General features: G+C 37.3%; 1 protein-coding gene and 1 pseudogene across 1 annotated transcript; both read left to right on the plus strand.

Moving 5' to 3' along the window:
- The first annotated feature begins 601 nt into the window (after nt 1-601).
- On the plus strand, nt 602-13,885 carry LOC120334045 (uncharacterized). The gene is made up of 9 exons (XM_039401499.2): nt 602-692; nt 3,054-3,127; nt 3,497-3,632; nt 5,194-5,334; nt 7,080-7,322; nt 9,145-9,311; nt 9,904-10,075; nt 10,983-11,075; nt 12,303-13,885. Exons 1-9 carry the CDS (start codon nt 647-649, stop codon nt 12,422-12,424), a joined length of 1,194 nt encoding a protein of 397 aa, XP_039257433.2. The 5' UTR covers nt 602-646; the 3' UTR covers nt 12,425-13,885.
- Nucleotides 13,886-15,431: 1,546 nt separating this feature from the next.
- LOC120341763 (general transcription factor II-I repeat domain-containing protein 2A pseudogene) lies at nt 15,432-16,721 on the plus strand (annotated as a pseudogene).
- The last annotated feature ends 9,565 nt before the right edge of the window (nt 16,722-26,286 follow it).

Genomic DNA, 26,286 nt, shown 5'->3' on the forward strand with positions numbered 1-26,286 from the left:
ATTTGTAATTGCATTGTTAGACCGTGACAGCTAGCGATTCCAGGTTGGGTTTTCATGAGTCGTGAGGACCTAAAATGCGTTCAGCGATACGCAAAAATGCTATGTATGATATCACAAAAGAGGGGTTAGGTTTCAGGCCCTCAGATTTACATGTTATCGGATGTGGATTTAAAGAGTCGTCGTACAAACAATCAATTTGCTCAGGAAAATAATATTCTTGTTTCGCTTTTGTAGCGTGAAATTGGCTTTGCGGACAGAAATGATAATTTTGTCTGTTGCACTTCGGTCCCTAGGTAAATGTACTCATAATCTATGGTTAGACTTGTGTGAATAACCTTTTTTTCCCCTTTTTTGCAAAAAGATACTGTTAAAACGAAAAAGAAAATTAACTAGTTTATAAATAGGTAATAACTCCCAGGCGTTTCAAACTCACCATGTTCTATCGTATATGTATTTTGACTTGTTCGTTTCAGACCCCCCATCTCCCACCTGATAGAGTCATAATTTTCCTCAAAACGGTCTTTTCTGCATTTCCCAAGTGATCGTAGATGCAAAATTACCTCCCGTTAAAACTAACAATAAAAATTATTTTTACATCGCCAGATCATTATTATTTAGTTAATAGGAAATAAAATCATCGAACAAGATGTGGCGATTAATGCTTCCAGCTATTCTTGCAACGCTTTTACCGGGTGAGTAGAACAGTTTTTTTTTATATATATTTCTGAGAGATGAAATCCGATAAAACGAATCAACCAATCACACAGGAAAGCATGAACTATATTCCCTCTACCAGTCCAAGTCGGCTAGGAAAATCGTGCAAACCGTGAGCGTGATGCCTGCAGGGCCAAGCGTTTTAGAAGCCCTATTCCCTTAGGAGTTTGGTACCAAATGGACCAAAATAGTACAATCCGTCGTTATTTTTTTTGGAATAGTCCTCATACCTACAAACATTTATATATTGATAAACAATGATATTTGAAAACGAAAAATAAAATCAAAAATCGATTTCAAGCCGGACCAATATTGAGGTCCGTGTCGTCCGACCAATAAGAATTATTTCTTTTAACACTGAGGCAATATAAAAAGTACTATGGCATTTTGTGGTGCCCCCTCTGGGTCCGTAAACACGTGCTTAATGGGTAATCCAGTCGTAGCGTGATGGCCTAATGCAAGGATGGCGAACCAGGGACACGGGGTTCCAACGTGGGTCACCACGTTTCCATATTGACTCGCAAAATAACGAATTAACTCTAAATACACGCAGATATTTCAGTGATGAAAATAGATGATAAACCAGCCTTAATTTAATATTACGATGAATGAATTATGCTATATACCTAGTGGTTGAGCAGTGGTTACCAAATCTTAGGTAATTACCCCCAATCGGGTAATTTCACAATTTCTAGGGGATAATGCAGACGTTCAATGTCTTAACAATTTCTTTTGTAATTTCTGTTCCACCAAGATGGCGCACAACCTGAACATAGTAGGTGTACCAGATTGAAGTTCAGGTTGTGCGCCATCTTGATGTATATACTTCGGGAGCGCCTTTTTTTTAAGTAAATGTATGATAAATTCCCATAAAAACGGGTTTCGTTTTGAATGCATGAATTTCTATCCCAACGAAAAATGTTTACCGTCTTTTACGAACCATGCGCTTTAAATATTTTTTTCTCATAAAACGACCGCGCGACTTATAAGCAGGTGATTAATGTGTGGACCAGGTAGTGCTTTATGCTTTATTTCCTGCGCTCAAAACTTGTACCGATTGCGCCTTAAAGTCAGATGTTAACCATAATTGCTTGGAAAATCCCGCTGCCAAATAACAGGATGCTCTGTATTTGCTGTCTTTATTGCTCAATTGAACTTATGTCTGCCATTGAATGAACGGAAACAGTCTGGAAACAGGGGATTATATTTCACGCCTTGGCAAACGTTCTAACGTGAATATAGAGTTTCTCATTTGTTATTTAAGCTAAAGACACTTGTGTTGATACAAAATATGACAGCCCGAAAGAGGCCATTCAAATTGCAATTTGGACCAAACATCTGTCCCTATTCCTAACCTACTGCTTGTATATCGTCCCAATGTTGAAAAGCCATTTAAATGGCGATTGTGGTCATATATCCAACCGTATTCTCAACCTGCTGTCCATGAGGCAACCCAAACGCTCTCCACGTACGAGGCAATTCTATTGGCGAGTGTACCATAAGCCGATCGTTATCCAAAGCCTATTCCTTGTATGGCAACCCAATTGCTCTTCGCCGAGTAGGCCATTCAAATAGCGATTGGGATCGTATATCTATTTCTAACCAACTGTCCATACGCCAGCCCAAAAGATCTTCACTAACGAAGCAATTAGTACCATAGGTCGGTCCATCGTTATCCCAAGCCTACTTACTCCCTGTATGGCAGAGCTCTCTGGCCTTTGAGTAATTCATATAGTGCAGGGGTTCCCGAGCTTTTTACAGGACGACCCCAAAGATAACTTTCAAGTGTCCAGTGCGGCCCCAGGTCAATATATATATTGAAACATGAAACTTTAGAGCTTCTTTCGGTGGACTTTTGAGTTTGGTCATGTGGTGGTATTAAATAAAATACGCTAAAACCGAACAGTGATGTCACAATAAGCACCTACATTTTCTAAAGCATAAGCATAGAGCGATGCATATGGACCTGTTTTACAGTAAACCATGATACAAACTGCTAAATTTAACATGGTTTGTCAAATCTTAATTATTTTGCACATTCATCCTCTGACATACCTCAGCGACCCCATGACCTGTTTGCGACCCTACCTAATTATCACTCCGACCCAATTTCGGGTCGTGACCCTTGGTTTGGGAGCCCCTGATATAGTGTTTGCCGTATACATATTCATTCAAACCTAGCTCTGGACGAAGAAGGGTATTCGATCGGGGCCGTATATATGGGGTGTCCATGACGTCTTGAAATTATTTTAGGTGATAGCCTTCTATAGATTAAGAGGCAGTTTGGATCAAATCTCACTGAAAGACAATCATATCAAAATTGTTTTGATATTTTTCAGGCATTGGCGCGGTTTCCATCTCTGATTTACCTCGACAGGTCGTCGAAACTGTAGGAGGAAGCGTGGTGATTCCGGTAAGATGGCGTAATGGTTGTTATAAAGGCAGTAGTGTCCGTTCCTTCTTAAATCAGGCTGCAATCAAGCAAGTGCTCCTTTCACTTCAGAAAAAACTTTAAAACTAACAGCTACTGAAAAAAATAATTTTTATTTTTGTGAGAATAGGAAGAATTTCTGGTTCAACACAGCCTAACAATTTATTATAGTCTAAGCAAGTTTAAGGGCATAAATATTCAACTCGCATCGCCAATAAGTTTCCTGACACAATATACTTGTGGCTTTCATTTATTTCATTGTCTCATATAAACAGCTTTGTTCAGATGGTTGAATATCAACACGGTATAGAAATAAGTGCTAACGCGAATTCTTCATTCTTTAATGCTCAGGGAACTCTCTTTAATGCGACGAACTCAACTCTAAGCTGGGTGAAAGGCGACACTTACCTCGTGAACGCGACAATCCGAGTATACAAGAAAACAGCTTCAATTACGTCTGTCAGCCATTTGAACAGATCTCTTTACGGTGAGTACTGCTGGGAGAGGGGGGGAGGGTAGTTAATTGCTTAGTTTGATGATTAAATGGCACTCCCTTAGTATGTGAACCGAGATGGCGAATACCCGAACGTAGGATGTGTACCAGGTTAGGACATATTTTAAGGTACAAAAACTACAGGAGTTACTTGGCTAGATCCCAATCCCGTAATGCAACTAAAACAAGGAAAATTGGAATCAAATTATGACCTAACCCTAATCTGGTACACACAGTACGTTCCGGTGTCCGCTATCTTGGTTCACATATTCCATACAATAATATAAATATTCCACTCCTAATCGACCTTTAATTTATCCAATCTGATGATTTACTCATCCTCCGAATTTGGTTTGAAGTTAGGTATGAGGAGGCTTCGTCATCAGTTTGACGCGCCCCTGGTACCAGGTTCAGGAATACGAAGAACGGGAACTATGGCCGACCCGATCCCGCCCATAGCGTGGCATATGAATTCAGAAACCCGGGCTGAAATCGAGGCAGGAGTCATATTAGTTTCTTGTCAAACAAGGTTTAATCTTTAACCCAGTCGTTTTGACGCTCCAGAAGTATGTTTACTAATTTTGTTCGCTCATTTTACATCGAGTTGTGTAAAGAGACTGAAAATACAGTCAGTCCCCGAACTCGTAATAGAACTAAAATAAGAAAAAAGGGGATAAGAATTATAGCTTAACCCTAACCTGGTACACATAGTAAGGAAGTACCGTCGTTTCAGTAGTTTTTTAGCGGTGCCGAACCCAAATGTGACAGGCACGAACGAGGAAACCCCTGTGCATAGTTTAGTTGCCGTTTATTATCTGAATTGTATAACAGGGTGATAAGACCAAGTGTAGACAAACGTTTAATAAAATATCTACAATATAAATTGAAAATGAAAAAAAAAAATTCTCCGTCCTGCTGAAGAGCAATTCCTGTAATTGACGTGGTGACTGTCTCGATTCAAACAGTTATAAATAATAACTGTTTTTGTTTTGAAATTTTTATTTGTCTACAAGTGGTCCGATCACCATGTATATTAGCAAAACCAATACTGGGAAAACAAAATGATCTGTGTGGAGTGTAGCAAGTTCAAAAATAGCGGCAAACTTAAAAGTTATTTGATTATATTTAAACAATATACATATGTTTGGAACTCTGGGATTTGACCTATAGATTATATCCAGCTTGTGAATCACTAATTTCTCTTGGGAATACAGCGATACTGCCGGTTTCTTTATTCCTGGATTCGAAATTTTTTGGCGGTTTCAGTTCTGCGCGTTTCTTGAATTATAGACAGTGCAGGCGGACTTGTGATTTTCTTGTGATGATTTTTCGGAGCTCCCGAAGTATGAGCACCAAAATGACGCACAACCTTGTATGTGTACCAGGTTAGGTTTCAGGTTGTGCACGATCTCCGATTTTTCTTCATTTCTGAGTGATTGATTGGCCCATTAATTATAGAAAAAAAACTTTTTCCACAAAACAATCTCAACAACCAAAACGATCCCTACATCCACCTCGTTTCCGAATAATAATGTATCTTTCTTATTTTACACAGAGGCATCATTCGTTGCAGTCGGAGGTCACGTGAACACAAATTTGACCTTGAAGCAGTTTTCAATGTCCTTGAACCAGACCAAATATAAACTCAAAGCTGGGATTGTTGAAAGCGGCGGGACTACCATGTTGATCGTTAAGGGTAAGTGAGGTTTTTGTGATTATTTCAGAAAAGGGACCCCCGACCAGGACGTGTCTAGACCAGGGATGTCCAACCCGTGGGCCGCATGCGGCCCACTGGAAGAATTCGTGCGGCCCACTTGAAGTTTTTATAAATATTGCGACGAAGTCGCAAAGTTGTTAAACAAATTTAAAGAAAGATTCGCTTACTTACAAAAATTCGACAATCTCTTTATAAAAAATTTTTGTGTTCATTTTACATTTGAGTAGAAGATGCCCCAGAATTAATACACGCAACTTGATCCAATCAAAAACGGAACTGAAATGCTGACGAATGACAATTTGGGGAGCCAGTTTTGTTGTGCGGTGTCAAAACTATCTGTTGATATTAAACAATAGCGCAATGACATACAAAAGCAAGTTTCGCACTAATTGAAAAAATATTGCTGACATTTTTTATTTTGATTTTTTTTATGCCAATGTATATTATTGCCTAAAAATTTTGCATTTTCCGTAGAAGTTGAGTTGAACTTTATGGTTCATGATCCTTGTGTGCATGTTGTGTTCAGAAATCTGCAAAAGTGTTTTGCAATCCAGGCGTTCGATTTAGCGACGCTCAAATTCCAACGTAAATCAGAACTGGGATGGTATTTTGAGTTTGGTAAAAACGTTTGCGGCACGCAATGAATTTCCTCACATGAAAGCGACCCGCGACACTAAAAAGGTTGGACATTCCTGGTCTAGACAGAGGCCATGCGGTCAACCGGGCAGCACGTTATAAAGGCAAGGTTGTTGCTCTTTGGTGATTAAAATATTAATATGAATACAAACATCAGAAACTCGCCCCGAGCAGCAGAAACATTTGACACGCTCATGTCCACGATGGTTTATAACAGCCTTTTTCCAAGCGAGCCATAATTAAAAAATGAAACAAAATAAATCTGGTAAAGTATCGCGACCCATGGATAAGATCAAACACTAAACGGGACGAAAATCACTCTATAAAAGATATCCCCAAAGTATGTGAACCAAGATGACGGACACCGGAATGTAGTATGTGTACCAGGTTAGGGTTAGGCCATAATTTTATTTCAATTTTCCCTATTTTAATTATATCACGAGTTCGTGGACTAACCAAGTAACTCTCGTAGTATTTGTACCTGAAATTATGGCCTAACCCTAACCTAGTACACATACTACGTTCCGATGTCCCTCGTCTTGGTTCACATACTTCGGGAGTATCTAATAAGATAGAGAATAAACAAAAATTTGGGTCGGCAATGCTGTACCCCGATCAGTCGCTGCTTGAAAGTCCCGACATTTCGTTAAATTCCTCCGTTCGACTATTTTTCGCTTCCACTTTCATAAAAAACTACTTTATTTGTTCAAACTTTAATGTATCGTTTGCTAGTGTTATGCGCAAGTCTCACTCCCGCTTTTGTAGTTACTATTAGTCCAGAAATAAGTATAATAATGATAATAATAAGTTAAAGAATATTATAGGAATACTACGGCAGGCAAAATATCTCCCCAAATCGACAAAATTTTTTACTGGGGAGGAATCCTCCCCACCTGGGAAACGATCGATTAAACGAGGTTTCGATAGTAATAATAAAGAACTAAAGAATATTAGTAATACTACAGAAGATACAAAACCAAATCACAAGCCAAACTTTTAACCCCCCCCCCCTCCTCGCACGGAAAACGACTTAACAGAGCCTTGATTCTAATGGAAGCATTAAAAAAAAGCAGATAAACTCTTTTTAGACAATATAGAAGCAACAACAGCATCTGGTTCAGATCCCATGACGTCACCTGATACCATGGCACCAACTGATAGCATGACGTCACCTGATACCATCGCACCACCTGATAGCATGACGTCATCTGTGGAATCTTCTACGTCATCACCACCACAATCTAACCAGACCACCCCGTCAATTACTACGTCTCCTACCGCCTCAAGTGCTTCTGAAGGCGGGACTGCAGGAGGGGTTTCCCCTTGTTCAGGTGGGGGAACAATTTGATTTGTACTTTAAGCGAAATGTTAGTTCTACAGCGTGTTTGTCGAGCCGGTTTGTATTTCTGAGTTTACTTTTCAAATAAAAAAAAACAGGGTGTCCACGAAGTTCCTTCACAATTTCAATTTTGTTGTTTTTTAATCAGTAATTGTTTAAGCATTCTTACCTCATTTAATACATATATGAGGACCAAAACAATATATGGTATTGATAAATTCCCTTGGCAATTTTAAAATAATTTAGGACTTTATGGACACCCTATAAATCGATCCGGGGGTTCGGAACCCCGGACTTCGAAATTACACCCGACTTCAAACCAGTCATTTTAAAAACGACTCAAGCATCCAACTCCGGATTGAATAATATTTTGACTCCGGTATATTTTGATTCCAGCTCCGGATAAAATAATATATTGACCTCGGCTCCCAACTCTGGATTAGAGAATATTTTGGCTCCCAGCTCCGAGAAACCCGAAGTTAATCCACAAAACATTTAGTCGGTCAATCTTTCCTTAACGGTCAGTTCCAGTGGTTCTAAAACTTATTGGACACGTAGTGGACATAACGATCGTTTCAAAATTTTGTTGTTATTGTTATTATTTGTATCCGTCAACACGTTTTGAAAAAATTGCTTTTCTCTTCGAATACTGGACCAATTGCTTTGAAATTTTCAGTGGTTAAAGATAAAAAAAAATTTTTCGCTATGACGTCATCAAAATTATGTGACCCTATGTGTCCATATATTTGAGCATAACTCTCTTGTTATAGAATTGCGACGCCCTTCCGTAAAACATGCTCGAGTTGCGACTACCCGTGAAAAACGACTTATACAATTTAATAAAAGACCTCTTTGGCAATGACAAAACGTAACGAAAGTCGTTGAAATCGCATTTAATTTAGGGAATGAATGTATTTCCTTCTTTTATATAAATTCCATTAAATCTTGGGATGAATTGTGAAAGATCCGGACGCATTTTTCTTTCCACATTTTACACTAGATCAATATTTCGTCTTAATTGCGGCTATAGTAAAAAAAAACTGATTCACCTAAATACGAAGTCGCAAAGAGGATGAGAGTGCGAAACGCTTTTTTAACCAATGAAGGATAATCTTCATCTAAGCTCTAAGGAAATCTGAAAACTACTTGCGAATCTTCTTTTTAGAATTTCTTGTTCAGTATAATTATTTTGCTTGTACACTTTTGCAGTGCAATTTAATATTTAGCATTTTTCGACACACCTCAAAACAGGTACAATTCCGAAAATTTCGCGACGCCCTAGCAAAATGGAAACGACGCACTTGTGCGTCGCGACGTGGTTCATGTCAGCGCCACATCTAAAACAATTTTTCGTTCATTCACTCTCATGAATCCGACAGATTAAGTCCACCTACGGGCATTCTTCCTCCGGGATTAGTATAAAAATACCCCTTATCACTTATAAAATAAGACAATATTACATTAATACACACATAAAAATTTATTGCTTGGCGTGGCATCGCATTTAACAATGGTAACACGTTGCCACCTTTGATTACCCTGGACTTCTTGCCGCCGTAGATTCACATGACCGCTGGTCGGTTACTGTTTCTGTACCATCAAGTCCATGCATCTCAAACGAATACCTGCTCAACTAATCCTGTACCCAACATGGGCTGGTAACTGGGCGAGAGGCCGTGGTTTGCCATATTATTATCGGCTTTCTTCTCCCTGGGATAAATATGTAAATCCTATTCATATAACAACCGTTCATGGATATAAATAAAAAGACTTCTACTTTTTTCATGAACTTCTTTTATATCATTGTGTGAAAGGCCCAGGATCACCACCTAGCGGAGAATCATGCACAGAAGTTGGATGTGTGGTGCCGATGAAGGATCAGAACTCTACAACCGCATTTAAGGGATCCGGTCGCATATGCACAATTGCGTACACCTGCAATGCAAATGGAACCTGGACCAGTGTCGAATCTGATTGCAAGGTAAGGCTATTAAAGCACGGATGCTGTTAAGAAAAAGCAGTCATTGTTTTTTTTTCGATTCGCTACCCAACCAAGCCTCTCAAATGTCCTGCCATTGTTTCAGTCAAAAAAACATGCGCTTCCAGCTGTTTGACCGAGTTAATAAAACTTTCGACTCAGGTTTGTAAAACATTAGACGACCCCGGACCCGCCTCTTGGTCCCGTAGTAGACTTCGTCTGTGGCAAACTTGTTCAGTTTCGGTCAAAAATTTCGACTTTTTACAGAAAATGAGCTCAGCTCTGGCCCTATGATAGCTATTGAATTCCAACAATCGCCCGTGAATTAGCTCAGAGCTGAGTCCTTTACTTCTGAGCTTTGGCATTCCAGTTGTCGCTCTCATTTCTTTTGATTTATAACTTCCGAGCGAATATAAATTCTTTTGTTACGTCATTGCTGACTTATTGCTGATTGGGCGTTGTTACGGAAGTAAAAAAGTAAATCGATGCTCGGGAAAACATCCATTGTGAGTCGCAAGATAATTTTGGGAGCATCGCCTCAAATATTAGTAGGAAAGGGCATGTCAACACTTATTAACACCATTTCTTCACTCAGTGCTCTGTTCCTGGGACTTGGGGACCAAACTGCACCCGGGCATGCAGCAACGGCTGCAGCGAGACCAACTGGACAAGGAATTGTGATCAGGAGACGGGAAAATGCCTCATGACGAATGGGGAGGCGCAAACCGACTGTGAAGACGGTTACGAAGGAGAAAACTGCGAAATACGTAATTTTATAATTTATTGAATATATGAAGTGTAAATATGGGTCGTTTTGTTATTATGTTGTTGTATTTCATTTCCTTTTCTTGTTGTGAAAAATATCGCCTTTCTCATTAACTACTGTGACAATTGCTTTGAATTTTTTGTGATTGAAGATTGTATGTCAACAACGAGTCATTTAAAAAACGACTCCGGCATCTAATCCCGGATTGGAGGATTTCTTGATTCTTGTTCCAAATAACTGATTAGTAGAGGATATATTGACTCCAGCTACCAACTCCTGATTAGGGGACATTTTCACTCCGGTTAAATGTAAGGCCGCTGTTATGCTTGGCGGGATAAAAACCGTGTATCCATGAATAAAAATTATACAGCGAAATGGATTAATAGGAAATATAGAAACAAATAAAGTAATAGCAAATAACATAGAAACAATCTTCAACCACCGAAAATATCTGAGAAATTGATCCAATAGTTGAAGAGAAAACGAGATTTTTCCATCGAAGCAAAATACTAACAAGATGGAAATAAACAACAACATAATAACAAGAGAGCTATGCACAAATATATGTACACGTAGCGCCTCATATAGGCAAATTTTGATGACGTCATAGCACACACAAAAAAAACAAATCCAATAAAGCTCACCGGAATATTCAAAATAAATAAAAGTAATAGCCTTCTCGCGAAAAATATAATCTTTACTGACTGAAAATTTCAAAGCAAATGGTTCAGTAATCAATGAGAAAAGCTATTTTTTCATAACGATATCAAGAAGAATACCAATAAGAACAAGAAAAACGCAAAACCATCGTTATGTCCACTAACGTGTCGAATAACAAAACTGTTCCAGTTCCTGTCCAATAAGTCAGTTCGGTGACTGATATTTGATACCTTGTTTTCTGTTTCTAGCGGTTTGTGAAGACTGTAATGGTGGAGAATGTCTACGACCAGGGTTTTGTGGAAACTGCCCTTTGCATTATGAACATGGACCCACATGCCGAAGTAAGTCCTTTTCGGTAGAATTTTTTAGTTTTCTGAGGGCGTTTGTGTATGTGTGTGCAATACTTTGGAGAGAAGGGAAAAGTGCTTGTAGGTAAAATGGAGTTGTTACATCCTTGGATAAAATAGACATATAGGATACGTAGATAATAATTGTATGCAAATGCTTAGAGTCATCGCATATGTGAAGGTTAGGTACGTGCGAGAGGATTGCTGGATTCTTGGCGGTCGCGGAATAAGTCAAGAATCCGTTTGGCATCCAAGCTTATACATCTGGTACAATTTGACTCCTATGATGACCAGCCTGACTAGAAGCTGATTCACTCCCAAAAAATCTGCGTAGGTTCGAATTCAATGGGGGATGATTATGTTATGATTTGTGGGCTCATCCCCGCCGCAAGGTGATCACGTAACTGCTAGTCGGTTACGGCCCTTTCCACTATCAAGTCTATGCGTCTGAAAACAAATAACTAACCAATCCCATACGGGACATGAATGGTGGCCGGACAAAAGGCCGTGGTATGCCATATGATAAAGCCGTCTTATCGGCTTTCACCTCCTCCGGGGTGAATATGTAAATCCTCTCCTGTCCCTGTTTGATTAGATGTGCCGCCTTACCAGCGTTCGTCTTTCTACATTAGGTGAAAACATGAATATCTTATCCTGCGTGGCTAACTTTATCTGTGAATGAAAGGGTCAAAAAGGTGCCAAAACAACGCCCATTTAATTCAAAATCAAGGCTGTTTTCACATTTAAAAACTAGTCTAGATTACGGTAATAAATAACTCGGCGCTTTAGAAGTATGTGTACCAATATGGAGGTAACTAATTTTGTTAGCCTATTTTACATCAAGTTGCGTAAAGGGACGGAAGCCTATGGGCGGGGGGTATATTCACTTGTCTAACACAGACATTCCCCGATCTCGTAATAGAACTAAAATAAGGAAAATCGGAATAAAAGTATGGCCTAACCCTAACCTGGTACTCATACTACGAGAGTACCCAAATAACTCTGAGTGCTATAAATTTTGCAGTTCACCCTGTCCTGGTGGTTCCGGATTGCTCAAACATGGTAGCCCTGATTCTAAGCAAGGTGCTCGGTGTGAATCCTAGTTCAAAACTATAATACTGGGCAGATTTATTGGGCAATATGCACAAATTTTAAGGTAGTGACCGCTTGTACCAAACTATTTTATTGATAAAATGACTATAAAACGAATGTTTTTTTTAGACATCAGGCTGGATGGATTTACGAAAGGCTCCATCCCATCTCTGGTGATCCTAGCGGCTGTTGTCATCGTGCTCACCATCGTCTCTAGGTGGCACATCAGGAGAAAGATCAAAGAAGCCTAACCATGAAAAATTCGCTGGATTTTATCGTTGCCCTAGAAACATTTATTACGTCACTGTCTACGTTAATGTTTATTATTCCAAGTCATCGCTATTAAATATGTCGTCATTCCTGACGTCAGAAGAAAACGTTGCTTATCATTATTATTTGTTTTTCTTAGCACAGTTATCGTAACCTATTTGCTGCAGGAGCTTAAAACAAATTGTCAAAAAAGACATTGATAATGTTTCCGATACTATTATTCCACAACTGTTTTCTTTCCTTCTGTTTAGCTTAAGATAAGTAACGTCATGTTACTGGCCAATCTTTTTTGTTTATCTTATTTGGTTCTGTATGTTTAAGAACCGAATCTAAGGTAAACAAAATCAGAAACAGAATAGAAAATTAGTCGTGGAGCAATACTGGACTGATTCCGTTTTTTATTTGGTCGCCATTTATTTTATTATGTTATATTCTGAACTTTTTAACTTCAACTTTTGAAAGAAAAGTGACGTCACAAACTATGACGTCTTAATTTTATGTGAAATTTTGAAAATATGCATGCATTTTTTTCTATTATTCATTATTCAGCATTATTTTCGCATAATCATTCTGTACCAGGGATGTGCAACAGACGGCCCGCGGGCCACAACACGGCCCGTCAACCATTTAGTGTGTTCCTTGTCAACGGTCAGATGTGTTCCCCATCAAGCATAAAATCCTAATTCGACAGTTTATGTTTAAAAAGGCACTCACATGGATGAGAACACATGTTTTTTGCTCATGTTTCTGCGGTAAATCTTTCACCGTTTTGCCCGGTGTATATATTTATTGTAAGGCTAAGCGACTCTTCCCTTTCCTTTCCGGCTAACTTGTTTGTGTGACCCAGCTGGGTGTCTGAAGTTGGTTATATCATATGGCCCCTTCGACAAAAAAAGTTGCACACCCCTGTTCTGGACCTGAGCAGTACTTAAGTTACGGGGACGCAAAATCTAAGTTTTTCTGACACTTTTTACCATTGCATTTGATTCTCACTGTGAGAGTCTATAATTGTGGCTTGTAAATGGGTTCACTTTTTCAATAGCATAATTTCAAGGTATTGCCTCGTAAAAGTACTTAAGTAATTATAGCTCGGTATATCCGAGAACTTCTTGGGCCGTTTTTAGTTTGGTTACTGTCCTTCAAAGACGAATTGGCCATTGTGTAATCGAATTTATACTTATATTTACGACGCGCAACATGAACATCAAAACTGGCAGTTTGTCAGAACGAGTAATAAAATTTCAAACTATAATGCGAAGCGAATCGCTTCGAATCAAAAAGTTTGCGTGAGTAAGTAAGGCCTTGTTTTGAGCGATTGAAAAATGTGATTCATTATTGTTTACGATGAAAATCTCGATTTATATTCACGTCGTTTTAGCCCTGTATTTGTTTTTACAATATTAGCTCTCTGCACTATCATTGAATTAGATGATTTGGAAAGACGTTCCGATTTATTCATTACTGGGCAATGGAAGGTTTGAGGAGATTAGAATGGGATTTATACCGTCATATTTTGAAATTCTGCTAGATTCATAATTTATCACTAGCGAAATTTCCTTTGACTTTCACTAGAAATAATCAAGAGTGCATTGTTGATATGTATGCCCATGAAGGTCGCATATCGATAAGACTCAGAGCACCGAGCAGTCCGAAAAGATAATTCAGACGTGACAGGATAAAGCGCTCCCTTTGAATAAAACAAAGCAACAGAACTTCAAACGAAATGTGGGGTCCAATTGGACTTCGAATAAATATAAATAGACTTTCTCCACCTTTTATTACTGATTACTTGATCGTTTTTCCAACAACTTTGCGATCCACAGGTCTGCTAAGACCCAATTAATAAACGGCACAGGATGGTGATTTATTAGTGCAGAAATTTAAACAAATATGGAAAAAGTAAGAAAATCACCTATTTATATCAGTATATTATTGGATATTGATTTTCGAATCTTACTTTTGCCTACCCCTTACACCAGGCCTGGGCAAGCTCCGGCCCGCGGGCCGCATCCGGCCCGCGAGCAGATTTCTAAATTAAGACACTTACATTTTTTATTTACATATAAAATATACTTTGAGGGCAAATTTCATTAATGCAATAGAAATAAGGCTTTTTGGTAGCTTTGTGTATTTTAGATTAGACCATGGCATAGTACCAACTGCTATCTGTAGTCATCTTTGTCGCAACGATCAGCGCTTGTTTTTGCACGTGATTACTGAACAGCAGAGTAATCGAAGCGTGAATTTTGCGCGCGTAATTTCGATGAGTCGCGTTTTGATTCGTGTCTCAATTAAGAAGGATACAGTTAGGCTAGTCAGCTCTGCGCTACTCAGCGTTTCAAATATTGTAGAAGTAGTGGTATGTAGATAAATTGTTGAATTGCGCCCAGCTTTATTTTATTCTTTGTTTATCCTTTTATTTATGTAACTTGAACTGTAGCGTCAATTCTAAACCTGTGCTAGATCTACAAAGTTGCAAAATGTCAGCCGAAAACAAGAAAAGAAAAGTTGTCACAGAATGCAGAATTTTTAACAAAAGTTGGACAGCGAAGTATTTATTCACAGAAGTCGATGGGCTAGCTGTTTGTCTGGTTTGCAAGGAGAAGGTCGCGGTTATTAAGGTTTTTAATTTAAAAAGGCATTTTGAGACAAAACATGCAAAAAAATACAAAAATCTAAGTAATAATGAAATGGCGCAAACAGCGGAGAGTATGGTAGCAAAGCTCGAAAAACAGCAAAGTTTTTTCACACGACTCCATGCATCTAATGATGCAGCTGTCATGGCCAGTTTCGTAATAGCTCACAAAATCGCTCAAAACAGCAAAACATTTTCTGAAGGGGAGTTCGTCAAAGAATGTTTAGTAGAGACGGCAGCAATTGTTTGTCCTGATAAAACAGATGCTTTTAAACAAGTTCCGCTATCGAGAAGAACTGTCACCAGAAGGGTTGAGTGTATCGCAGGAGATTTAAGAGATCAGTTGCTACATTATGTCAAACTTCTTCACTTTAGCGTTAGACGAGAGTTGTGATGTACGCGACACTGCTCAGTTGCTTATTTTCGTTCGTGGAATTACTTGTGATTTCAAAATTACTGAAGAAATAGCTGCTATAAGACCAATGAAAGGAACAACAACAGGTGCAGATATTTTTAGCGAGGTAGATGCATCCATGGATAAGTTGGGACTTAAATGGGAAAAATTGGCGGGAGTGACGACAGATGGGTGCCCAAATCTTACAGGAAAAAATGTGGGATTGTTGAAGCGCATGAAAGACAGAGTTAATGAAATTGACCCAAAGCAGCAGTTAGTGTTTTTACATTGTATCATACATCAACAGGTATTGTGCAAGTCAGTGCTTAAAATAAGCCATGTCACTGATGTTGTTACAAAACTAGTTAACTTCATCAGGTCTCGAGCACTAAATCACAGACAGTTTATTTCCCTGTTGGAGGAGCAAGAAAATGAGCACACTGACATAGGATATCATACAACTGTGAGATGGCTCAGTTTAGGCAAAATACTGAAGCGAGTTTGGGACTTGCAGCAGGAGATTCGAGAATTCTGTCAAACAAAGAACAAGGATATTCCGCAGCTTTCAGATAAGAAATGGTTATCTGATTTTGCTTTTGTTGTTGATGTCACTGCTCTATTGAATGAGTTGAATTGCAAACTCCAAAGTAAAAAACTGTTTGTGCATAATATGCACAGCTTGGTAAAATCGTTCATAACGAAATTGCAGTTTCTTTCACGCCAATTACAGAACAATAATCTCGCTCATTTTCCCACACTCAACACAGCTACCACATCTGCAAATGATTTTCAAAAGTACTCTACAATGCTCGATGCACTGCATGCTGAATTTTTAAGACGATTTGAAGATTTCCGATTAATTGAAAATAAAATGAGTATGGTCTCTTCTCCTTTCACCAGTAACGTGGAAAACATACCATCTGATGCACAACTCGAGCTTATTGATTTGCAGTGTGACACTTTACTTCAGGAAAAATTTAAATCATCTGAAATTCTGGATTTTTATTCCTCTCTAAATAAAAAAAGTTTTCCCAACATAAGGAGACATGCTCAAAAGATGCTAGTTCTTTTCGGATCCACTTATATTTGCGAGCAAACCTTCTCAGTAATGAATTTTACCAAATCGAAATTTCGGTCGTCTCTCACCGATGAACATCTTTCTGATTTGCTTAGAATATCTACGTCTGCCATTGAACCCGACATTCAAGGACTTGTTAAGGCGCAGCAGAGCATACACACGTCTCATTAAAAATAACAATTGTATTAGATTTTGTTTCATTCAATTGTGTAATAAAATACAATAAAAAACGCAATGTGGGTTGACTCAAATTAGTCCGGCCCGCCACTGCATTTTGATTTGCAATGTGGCCCTCGAGCAAAAATAATTGCCCAGCCCTGCCTTACACAATTCAAATATATCAAGTCCAATTCCGAAAACAAAAAAAAAATGGCTAACTAATCCCATACCCGATCCGGACTGGTAACCGGAGGAGAGGCCGTCGTTCGCCATATGATTAAGCCGTCTTATCGGCTTTCCTTTCCCCGGGATGAAAATGTTAATCCTATCCTATATTTTAGTTGTATTCATCGTACAAATTTTGCTGACGCTATTCCATTTTAAGCGCTCAACAAACAGATTCTCACTTCAATGTATTATCTGATTTTTCAAACTATCTCGTTTGCCGTAGCCAAAATCGAGCATCAACGGCTTACCAAGCCTGGAGCAGGAATCAGCATTCAGTAAAATTCCGACACTCGACCGCGGTCTTTCCTCGATGTGGGTTTTGCACACGGCTCGCATTTGAGTGCCGCGCGCAAAATGTTTATTATGATGTAACAAAAGAATTCAGTCAGTTCTGTGACGCACAATCGATAAAAAACAGCGAGCGCAGTCGTTGGTATGGTTACGCTATTGCGCAAGAACAGTGATGTTTGTCCTCGTGCTTAGTTCGTTGGAGGAAATGGAACATGGCAGAGCGACCGCATTCTGATTTTCTATAGAGACTAGTATTGCACGGTATAGCTTATCAAATTCATACAACAGAGGTCAGTTTCACAATACTGTAACATTTTTTCATTCGCTGATCTATGATAGAGCTGTCGATTTCTCGTCGCAAATAACCGGACCAAAGGCGTGGTTTAGTCGTTCCAAGCGGCTTTTCTCCTTGATAAAAATATGAGCATTTCATTCTGTAATTATAGTTTATGAGCCTCTATATATACCGATGTACTGCCTGCCCCTAATTCTGTAATTCTTTAACTCAGTTTTCAATGAGGCTAATACTTTTGAATAATACTTAAGGTGTGCAAATTTATGAAAATTAGCTTTAGTATATTCAAAATTAATCTCATCAAAAAAGTGACAAAATAGTGTCAAGAGTTTTATCTTATGAAAGAAATACCGATAGGCTATTTGTGTTGGATTTCAGGATTTTGTTGAACAAATTATTCATGTATTGTGAAAACCAGTTAGATTTGGTTTATCTTAACCACTTCAGCTTCTTGTAAGCATGCGTGATATTTCAAGTAAAAAATTCAAGATACTGAGATAAGAATCAGAAGCTTAGAAATAACCTGAGGGTATGTTTTTAATTATTATAGCTTAAAGTCATACCGTATTAAACGGATTATACAAGCTTTATATAAAAGTGTAATTTAGGCATAGATTTAGTAGTAATTCGACAAAAATTTATACAAAATAGTTTGGACTTGATACTGTAATATGTAAAGTTAGTATTTCATATTATTATTATAGAACTAAAAATGAAGTTACCTCTATCTTAAGTCTGTAACCATTCTAATCAGTCAGTCAAAAACAAAATGACACACGATGTTAGTAATAGCACACTGGATAATCCGTAATGTACCTAGATGCTTAAAACATTAATAGTCAATTGCGGAATTTCAGTGGCTATTTGTGTGGGGCTTTGTTGTGTAAATACTTTTTGAGATATGAATGTTGAATTTTGGTTACTATTTTCCATTCTGATCATAGATTTCAAATTCTGTTTGGTATCTTTTAATATTTATGATTAAAAACGCATGTTAAATTAGCAATGATTAAAAATGCATATTAGCAATTTGTTATATAAGATGTTCAAAGGGTATCTTAAAGTTCTTTTAAGAAATTGTAAAGAGACTGTAAAACAAATTAATACCCGGATAAAAATCTTCTGATATTTCGTCGCGGTTGGCTGATAATAAATTGCCGAGGTTGATCGACCGCGGCTTCTGCATTAGACAGGAAATGTTGCATGATGTAATATCCTGTTTTGTGATATACATTGTGGCATCATGATTCATCACATAGTACTTAGCCATATTAAAAGCTACGTTATCCAGTGATATGAAGAAACATTTTCATTATAGTTTGAAGCCTTTCTTTAGTATATTAAAAATATTATTCGACCATGACCAAGCGGAATATTTCTATATGAATAAGTAGTTGTGAATTCTGCTCGTACTTATTTTATTATCTGCTAAGCTAGGTTTAACGTAAAATATATAATCAACATCAATTATTAGTGTTTTAAAAGTACAACAGCCAGCGAGTTCAATGTTTGTTCGTGTATTTTTGTTTGTTAATTTCTGGCCCAAGCTATGCTTACCCATGTTTGTGCTTTTTTGTGTGTATGTTGGTGAGCGGACATATAATATTTCTCCTGTTTAAAAATTCCCTTAAGGTTTTACTCACTCTCTAGATTTCTTGATTTTTAATTTGTTCGTACTTCCAAAGTTTTCGAGATAAGCCATCTATCAATTTAAGATTTATAGTTCATATATAATATATAAAATTTGAAGCGTTAATTAAAAATGCAAAGTTGTTAATGTTTGATCAGCCTAAATTTTTTTTTTTCAGCGCCAGGTTTGGACTTTGATTTAAGATGAATTTGTGTGAAATACGAATCAGCAGTTAAGCTGTCGCAAAGTCAGTTGAGCTGTTCTTTGAAAGATTATGGGATTAGATAACTGGAATATTCTTTTCTGCAGTGAAATTGTGGGCTATTGTCCAATGCACATTTGCTTTGAGATTTTCTGTATAATTTCTCAAGGTTTTTCTCACTCGTCGCTTCAAATTTTGGACCCATGGTCAATATAGTTTTGATATGTTTGCGTACATAGCCATGTGTATCTTTCCTATTGTAGAGAAATTGTGCCTATTCAGGATATTATTGTATATGTGTTAGCTATTTATATGTCAATGTATAAAGTCCTATATATGTCCATATATAGGCTTTTTAATTCCAGATTTCAGAATGTAAAACAATATTTGACAGAGTTTGACTGACGTATCAGACTTGCGAGTCTTACTATAATGGGAGGATATTGTATGTTTCCTATAACTCCTATATAAATTTTCTATCTACTTTCTTGAGGTTTTTTCCATACTTCTCTTGGAATCTTTGAACCTTCATGCATATAGTTTCGATGTGTTTTGCATTCATAGCTGCATGGGTGATTCATTGGTTATATTGTTCAACTTCTATTTAAGACTATTTCCTTCTATTGAAAATAATTGAATATTCCCAGTGGCCACCATTTCACCTACAGTATAATAAATAGTGTAGGCAGTACCAAACTCTGGTTAGTAGCTTTGTGTGTGACGGTATGAAATTTTGGGTACTCCCGAAGTATATGAACTAAGATGGCGGACTCTGGTAAGTAGTATGTGTACCAGGTTAGGGTTAGGCAATAATTCCAACTACAAATACGGGAGTCACTTGGCTAGTCCTGGAACTTCCAATAGAACTAAAATAATGCAAATTGGAGTAAACTTATGGCCTAACCCTAACCTTGTGCACATACTACGTTCCGGTGTCCCCCATCTTGGTTCACATACTTCGGGAGTGCCAATAGCGTGCCATTCCTATTGTAGAAAAATTGTGTCTATTCAGGATATTTATGGTATATGTGTTATCTATCTATGTGTCAATGTATGAAGACGCCATATATGGGCATGTTCAATTCCAGCTCACGAGATGAAATTTGACTGACGTGTAAAGCTATCTTATTATTATGTGATGGTATTTTTCATTGCATATGACTAACAGAAAATATTTGTATTCACTTTCTGATGGGATTTTTTGAATCTTGCTTTCTATTGTTTCTATAAATAATTTGCATTCATGGTTTCCCATATAGCCAATCAGTTACCGTATATTGCGAAAGCCCTATTTTGAGAAATTGCCTGCCATTGAGAATGTTTAAAAATTTTCTATGAGTTGAAATTTTTGAAATTGTCATTGGCGAGGTTGTTATTCAGTTATACTATTCAAGTATGGTTTTAGATAGTTGTGCCAATTACTTCGCCTTGATGGGTCATAAATATGGTCAGCTATTTTTTTATGAGTTTCATCAAGTTGTTTCATTTCATTTAAAATCTGGTTTTATGAAAAATTGTTGTAGTTCGCTACAATAGGCTAGTTATTAATTCATCGCACCTGATATACAGGCTTGAAAATCCTTGGTTAGCCACAGGAAGTTTTGAAGCATAGGAAAAATTGCCACAAGATGATTTTGTTGTAAAACAAGTATTTGTGATAGAACAGTTAGGTTGAGTACCTTTTTATTTAAAAAAGATTGCGGCGAAATTTTCTGTGGCCAATTTTTTCGGACACGGTTTCTTATGTCTAGAGAAGTGGTTTTCAAGCTCTTTCGTGCATCGGACCCTCAAGGAACCCAAATACGTCAGTTTAATACCCCTAAAAAAAGATCTTTATGAAAGTGTAACAAGTCAAATAATAGAGGCAAATCTAGGTATTTAATTACTTTCAAACAATATAAATTCATGAACTCTGACACTTCTCTATTAAGATGAGGGGATTCTAACAGGAAAAGAATTGGAAATAATGCATAAGTGAGAGGTTGCCAAAACCAATGAAATTTTGTTGAGAAAAATAAGTAAGAATAGCAGCACTTGTTTTATGTTTATTAAGTTAAGATTATTCCTACAATTTACACTTCAACGATTCCTGATCCGTCTGAAATTTACAGCATTAGAATTTTAGAACAGATGCTCTGTATTATCACATCTTCTCGCTGTAATGAAAAATGCTGCATAACTGGCAGTGCATTAGCAAATTATGGCCCATCAAATTGCGGAGCATTTCCTGTTTTAATTTAAACACTGTCGACTGAAATGTTCAGATGTCTAATCGTTCATTTTCCCATGTATCATGTTTTGAATATTTTAATCTAGCATGTACCTTGTAAAACCTTGCATCAAATTGAATTGTTTCTGGGATTCTCATTTCTATAAACAGTTTATTTATCTTATTAGAATCTTCATCTCAACTCACCGTGTGAGTGTGACATATATTTTGTTAGCATAAAAATAACATTATAAAAATATATAAGAGTAATTTTTTTCGCATAGAATCCACAACACCGCACAATCTCAATTTGGAAACAAATTTCTAAGAATAGTTTGGTTGATAGAATAGTGGGAAATCTGAATCATATTACTTTGGCATCATCTTACAGCAAAGGCATATGAATTTTCTTTTGCTTAGAAAGAAACTATATACAATTTCAAACCACACTGAAATTTTTTAAGGCTATTTTTCCTGGTAAAATGGGAATCCATATCATATTCCCTTGGTTTGAGCATGTCAATCACTTGTCACTGTGACGGAAAATTGAATGAGCATGAAGCCTATCTATCATATTACCTTTTTTGAGCATTGTATAACTCGTCATACTGTATGGTGGTGAATTATTATTTTTTTGCATGGAGAATAGAAGAGGATTTACATATTCATTCTGGGGAAAAGGAAACCGATAAGACAGCTGTCCATATGGCTAACAATGGCCTCTCGTCTGGTTACCAATTCATTTTGTTTATTAGAATAATTAGCGAGTTATTTGTTTCAGACACATGGATTTGAGGAATGACGAGGTTGTAACCTGCCAGAACAGACATGATAAAAATCAAAAACAAATTTTTCAGAGCAATTTTGTTGAGAGAATACTAGGAATTTGGAACAGCAACTCAAATAACAAGTTAAAAAGGGAAAGGACTTTCAGTTTAATAATACGCAATATCGCAGCACCCTTGGTATAAAAATATAATTTCATATACCGGTAGATAAATGGGCGTCAGGATCTACACTACATTATATTATGCATGAGTCTATCCAGTCTATATCGATCTGCATTTGTGGCTAATTATAGCACACACTCTCTGGCGTTTAATGATAAATGGACATGTTGCATTATGAGAGGGTTGTTATGTATGCTTGCGCTAGGAAGTGAGAGGCTGTGATGACAGCATTACCTCTGTTATTATCGTGGGACGTTCATATCCGGATAGCTGCTAAATTTGAAGCTGTGACATTTGAAATGTAAATATTCCAAAAATGTTCTAATTTATATTCATAGAGGTGGACAAATGATTGATACATATTTCATTTGTGTGCTAATGATCACGGCATCAGGAAGTGAGAGGCTGTGATGGTAACAGAAAGCGTTGCCTGTATATTATTACAGTGGTCCATTTCCGAATAGCTAAATACAAAAATAATGATGTGTCAGGTTTTGACACAAAGCAAGGCATTAGGCCACTGTTTTGTGGGGAAAACGAAAATCAGAATGTTTTTAATTGTCCTTAAAGTGCAACAGAGACGAGGGAAAATTCAAGTGCAACATAGATAAATTGGTACTTACAGCAAGGCTTCAGGCAAGCTGCCACTAGTATACAGGAAGCTACAAATACTTCTTTAATTTGAAACCTATATGGTATACATATACAGAGACATATATTTATGTGTTTGAACGCTCTGTTGGTGCTTATAAGCTGCGCCTATGGAAGTATAAGGTTTGACTTCTCAAATAGAATTATGAAACAGGAAATCAAATAACAGAATTTTTTCAATTTTTAATAGTCTAATAAATTAGGCTAATTTTTATTTTTCGAATGTTATCATGTGTTGAACCACTGTTGATTTTTTTAAAAGGTTTGCTTATTAAAGTATAACATTTCACATCTGAAATAGGATTATGTACTCAGGAAACCACTTATCACATGGTTGAGCGGTAACTATCGGATTGCAGGTCTGAGTCTTAAGGAGAAATATACAAAACAGTATTCTCGATAAGTGTTCTGAATTTTTTACTTACCGAGTTGCTGGAGCGATATCAAATAGTTGTAATTTATTGTAATGCTTTATTTAACCTATTCCACAGCCTCAGAAAGTCTTAAGTTTTTACATCTAAAGCAGGATTATGTTGCTTATTTAGTAATGGTTGAGTGGTAACCAACTATTTTCCCTCGTTTTTTAATTGAAGTTCAATAAAGAGTAAATTTAACTTAGAAATGTAGATCAAATTAGTTAACCCTGACTTAATAAGGAATAATAAATATATTTTAGTATTTGTTTATTTTATCAAATTTATTTCAATATTCCATATTCATTGATTTAGCGTTTGATTGTGAATTAGTATCAGGTGTGAAAAGGTCAATCTAAAATTGTCCAATCAGATAATCTTCAATTTCAGGAAAAATTAGGATTATTTCACTTTTGTCCAATGTATTGTGTTTTAATAGAAAGTGGGGTAGGTCTGAAAGGGGTTAGTTAGGTCAGGAAGTCCAATTTGTCTGTCATCTTTGTCTGTCTGTCTGTCTGTCTATTAGATGCTCGCGATATCTCACGAAGCCGTGGTTGAATCTGCTCCAAAATTTGCATGTGCATTCATCATATCTCGGACCAGAAGCCTATTGATTTTGGATGAATTATGTTGTATAATTAGCGAGTTATTAATTAATTAGTGATGGGACACAAGGTGTCACTATGGAGTAAGAGGGCTGTTTTGGGGATCCCCTAACTTTCGATCGATAAGTCTTTGGTCTCTGACCGATATTCTCGTATTATTATCGCGACATCCTTTTGTTTGAATATAACTTAGGAAACCACTTATGACATGATTCAGCGGCAACCAACTATTTTATTGCATCCTGGGTGACTACCTGGAAGTACCAGAATTATTTGGCTTAGCATTGGCTAACGCTTAAAAACATTGGAAAACCGTCTAAAAACACTAGAAACCCTATATTACAATTTTTATTTTTCTATTGTTTTAGACTTCATATAGGAGGCGCAGTTCTTACCAATTCATGGCAGCGCCTGCCACGAACGAACCGCAGCAGCTCTTGCCATGGTTTTATAGCGCTATTCAGTAATCAGTATTAACGGTATATTCACAAATTAATGTATCATATTTTAATTGATCATGTGAAATTATATCTACTTAAACCCTAACCCTAACCCCAAATCCATCAAAACTGTATCCATAAGAAAAACGTTCCAACTTACTCAATATTTGTCACCATAAGGGACAGCCCTATCTTTACGGCCCACATGCCGCGGTTACGGCAGCAACATTTTACCTGCCATTGGTTTTCAATTTGCTGCCGCGGTAACGGCAGCTCGACATTGGTTTGTGGCAGCTAAAAAGTCAGTCGCCATAGGTTTGGCCGTAGCAGCCATGGTATGGAAATACCGCCATACTTTTGCAGCAGCTGCAGACGCCACAGAATACTTAAAACTGCACTTGCCATATAGAGTATTTCTGCTCGATAGCCATTATTGTTTTTGAGGTTATTGTTCACCTCCGAAATACTATTTTTCACTCTATTCTATTCATTATGTTCTTCCAGCATTGTGAAAAAAAAAACTATTGAGATTTGAACTCTATAAATTATTTTGTGACGCAAGCACAGTTAATAAATAAGTTCAACAGTTCAACCGCTATGCCACTGAGCCTGAAATTCATATTGGACAGCTCTTGTTTGATTGAGATGGATTGATGCTTGTAAAATTTGAAGAATGTGCTTTATATTGTTAGGAGAAACTATTTATCTTTGTTCTGTGCCTTTTGTGTTTTTCGTTGTCAGCAATTTATTGTCTCTTGACGTAATCACTAAGGGCTTATATGTACACAATGCTCTCTTTTGTGAACTCATGAAAACACTTTATGTGTACATAATGATCTCAATTATTTGCTCATAGATGTTGAAATAGGGCGAGTGTGTTTGTTTTACAGATGTTGCTTTGCACTGACATGATGACTGTCAATATATTACGGAATTTCATCACACGTAGACTTGGCATTTTATGGCAGTAATTGTGAGTTTGAGATAAGCACGCTGTTGCTAGGAAGGGAGGTTGCATTGCAGGAATGAAGATTGGTTGTGTTAGTTGGAAGGATATGCTTATATAGTTACCATTACCATGAAGAATTTGCTGGAAGCAAAATCACTCACACTTACTTGAAAGTGAAGGAGAGTGATTCTCAAGTCAAGTTACAGGCGGCTGGGTACTGAAGTGTCAATTGCTACTGACACTATAAAGAACTATAGAATAGCATTACTTGAAATAAATGCCAATCGGCGCGAGACTAGAAGAAGTTCAGGTCAATACAACTACAAAGCAGTGAATTCCACAGAGCTGAAGTTTTTGCAAGGTACACTGACAACGAACTAGTGAGAGTCTGGCTCACAGTCAGTTTGGCGACTGAAAACTTTTTTGGAAGGACAGGTTTTGAAAGTTCAGAAGAACTCAGCTCATTATATTTCTTAAATCAAAACTGCGTTACCAATTTGAGCAATCGTATTTAGATCCTTGTATTTGCATGCGCTTGCCAAGACAAGAATTTGTAAATAACGCTATTGGTGGGTAATGTTCTGTAGTGGATCCTTTGTATAGTTTTGATATAGAAATTTTGGTAATCCCGTAGTATGTGTACCAGATTTGGATTAGGGCAGGGGTGTGCCAGTTTATGAATAATGAGCACATTTGCGTGCCAAACATTTTTAT

This window comes from Styela clava, chromosome 15, assembly GCF_964204865.1.
Source record: "Styela clava chromosome 15, kaStyClav1.hap1.2, whole genome shotgun sequence".
NCBI lineage: Eukaryota > Metazoa > Chordata > Ascidiacea > Stolidobranchia > Styelidae > Styela > Styela clava.

Excerpts from the sequence above, each read along its gene's own strand:
- LOC120334045 (XM_039401499.2), top strand. The coding sequence starts at position 647 with ATGTGGCGATTAATGCTTCCAGCTATTCTTGCAACGCTTTTACCGG. Across the intron at positions 693-3,053 it reads TCTTGCAACGCTTTTACCGG|GCATTGGCGCGGTTTCCATC; the intron begins GTGAGTAGAACA and ends GATATTTTTCAG. Across the intron at positions 11,076-12,302 it reads ACATGGACCCACATGCCGAA|ACATCAGGCTGGATGGATTT; the intron begins GTAAGTCCTTTT and ends TGTTTTTTTTAG.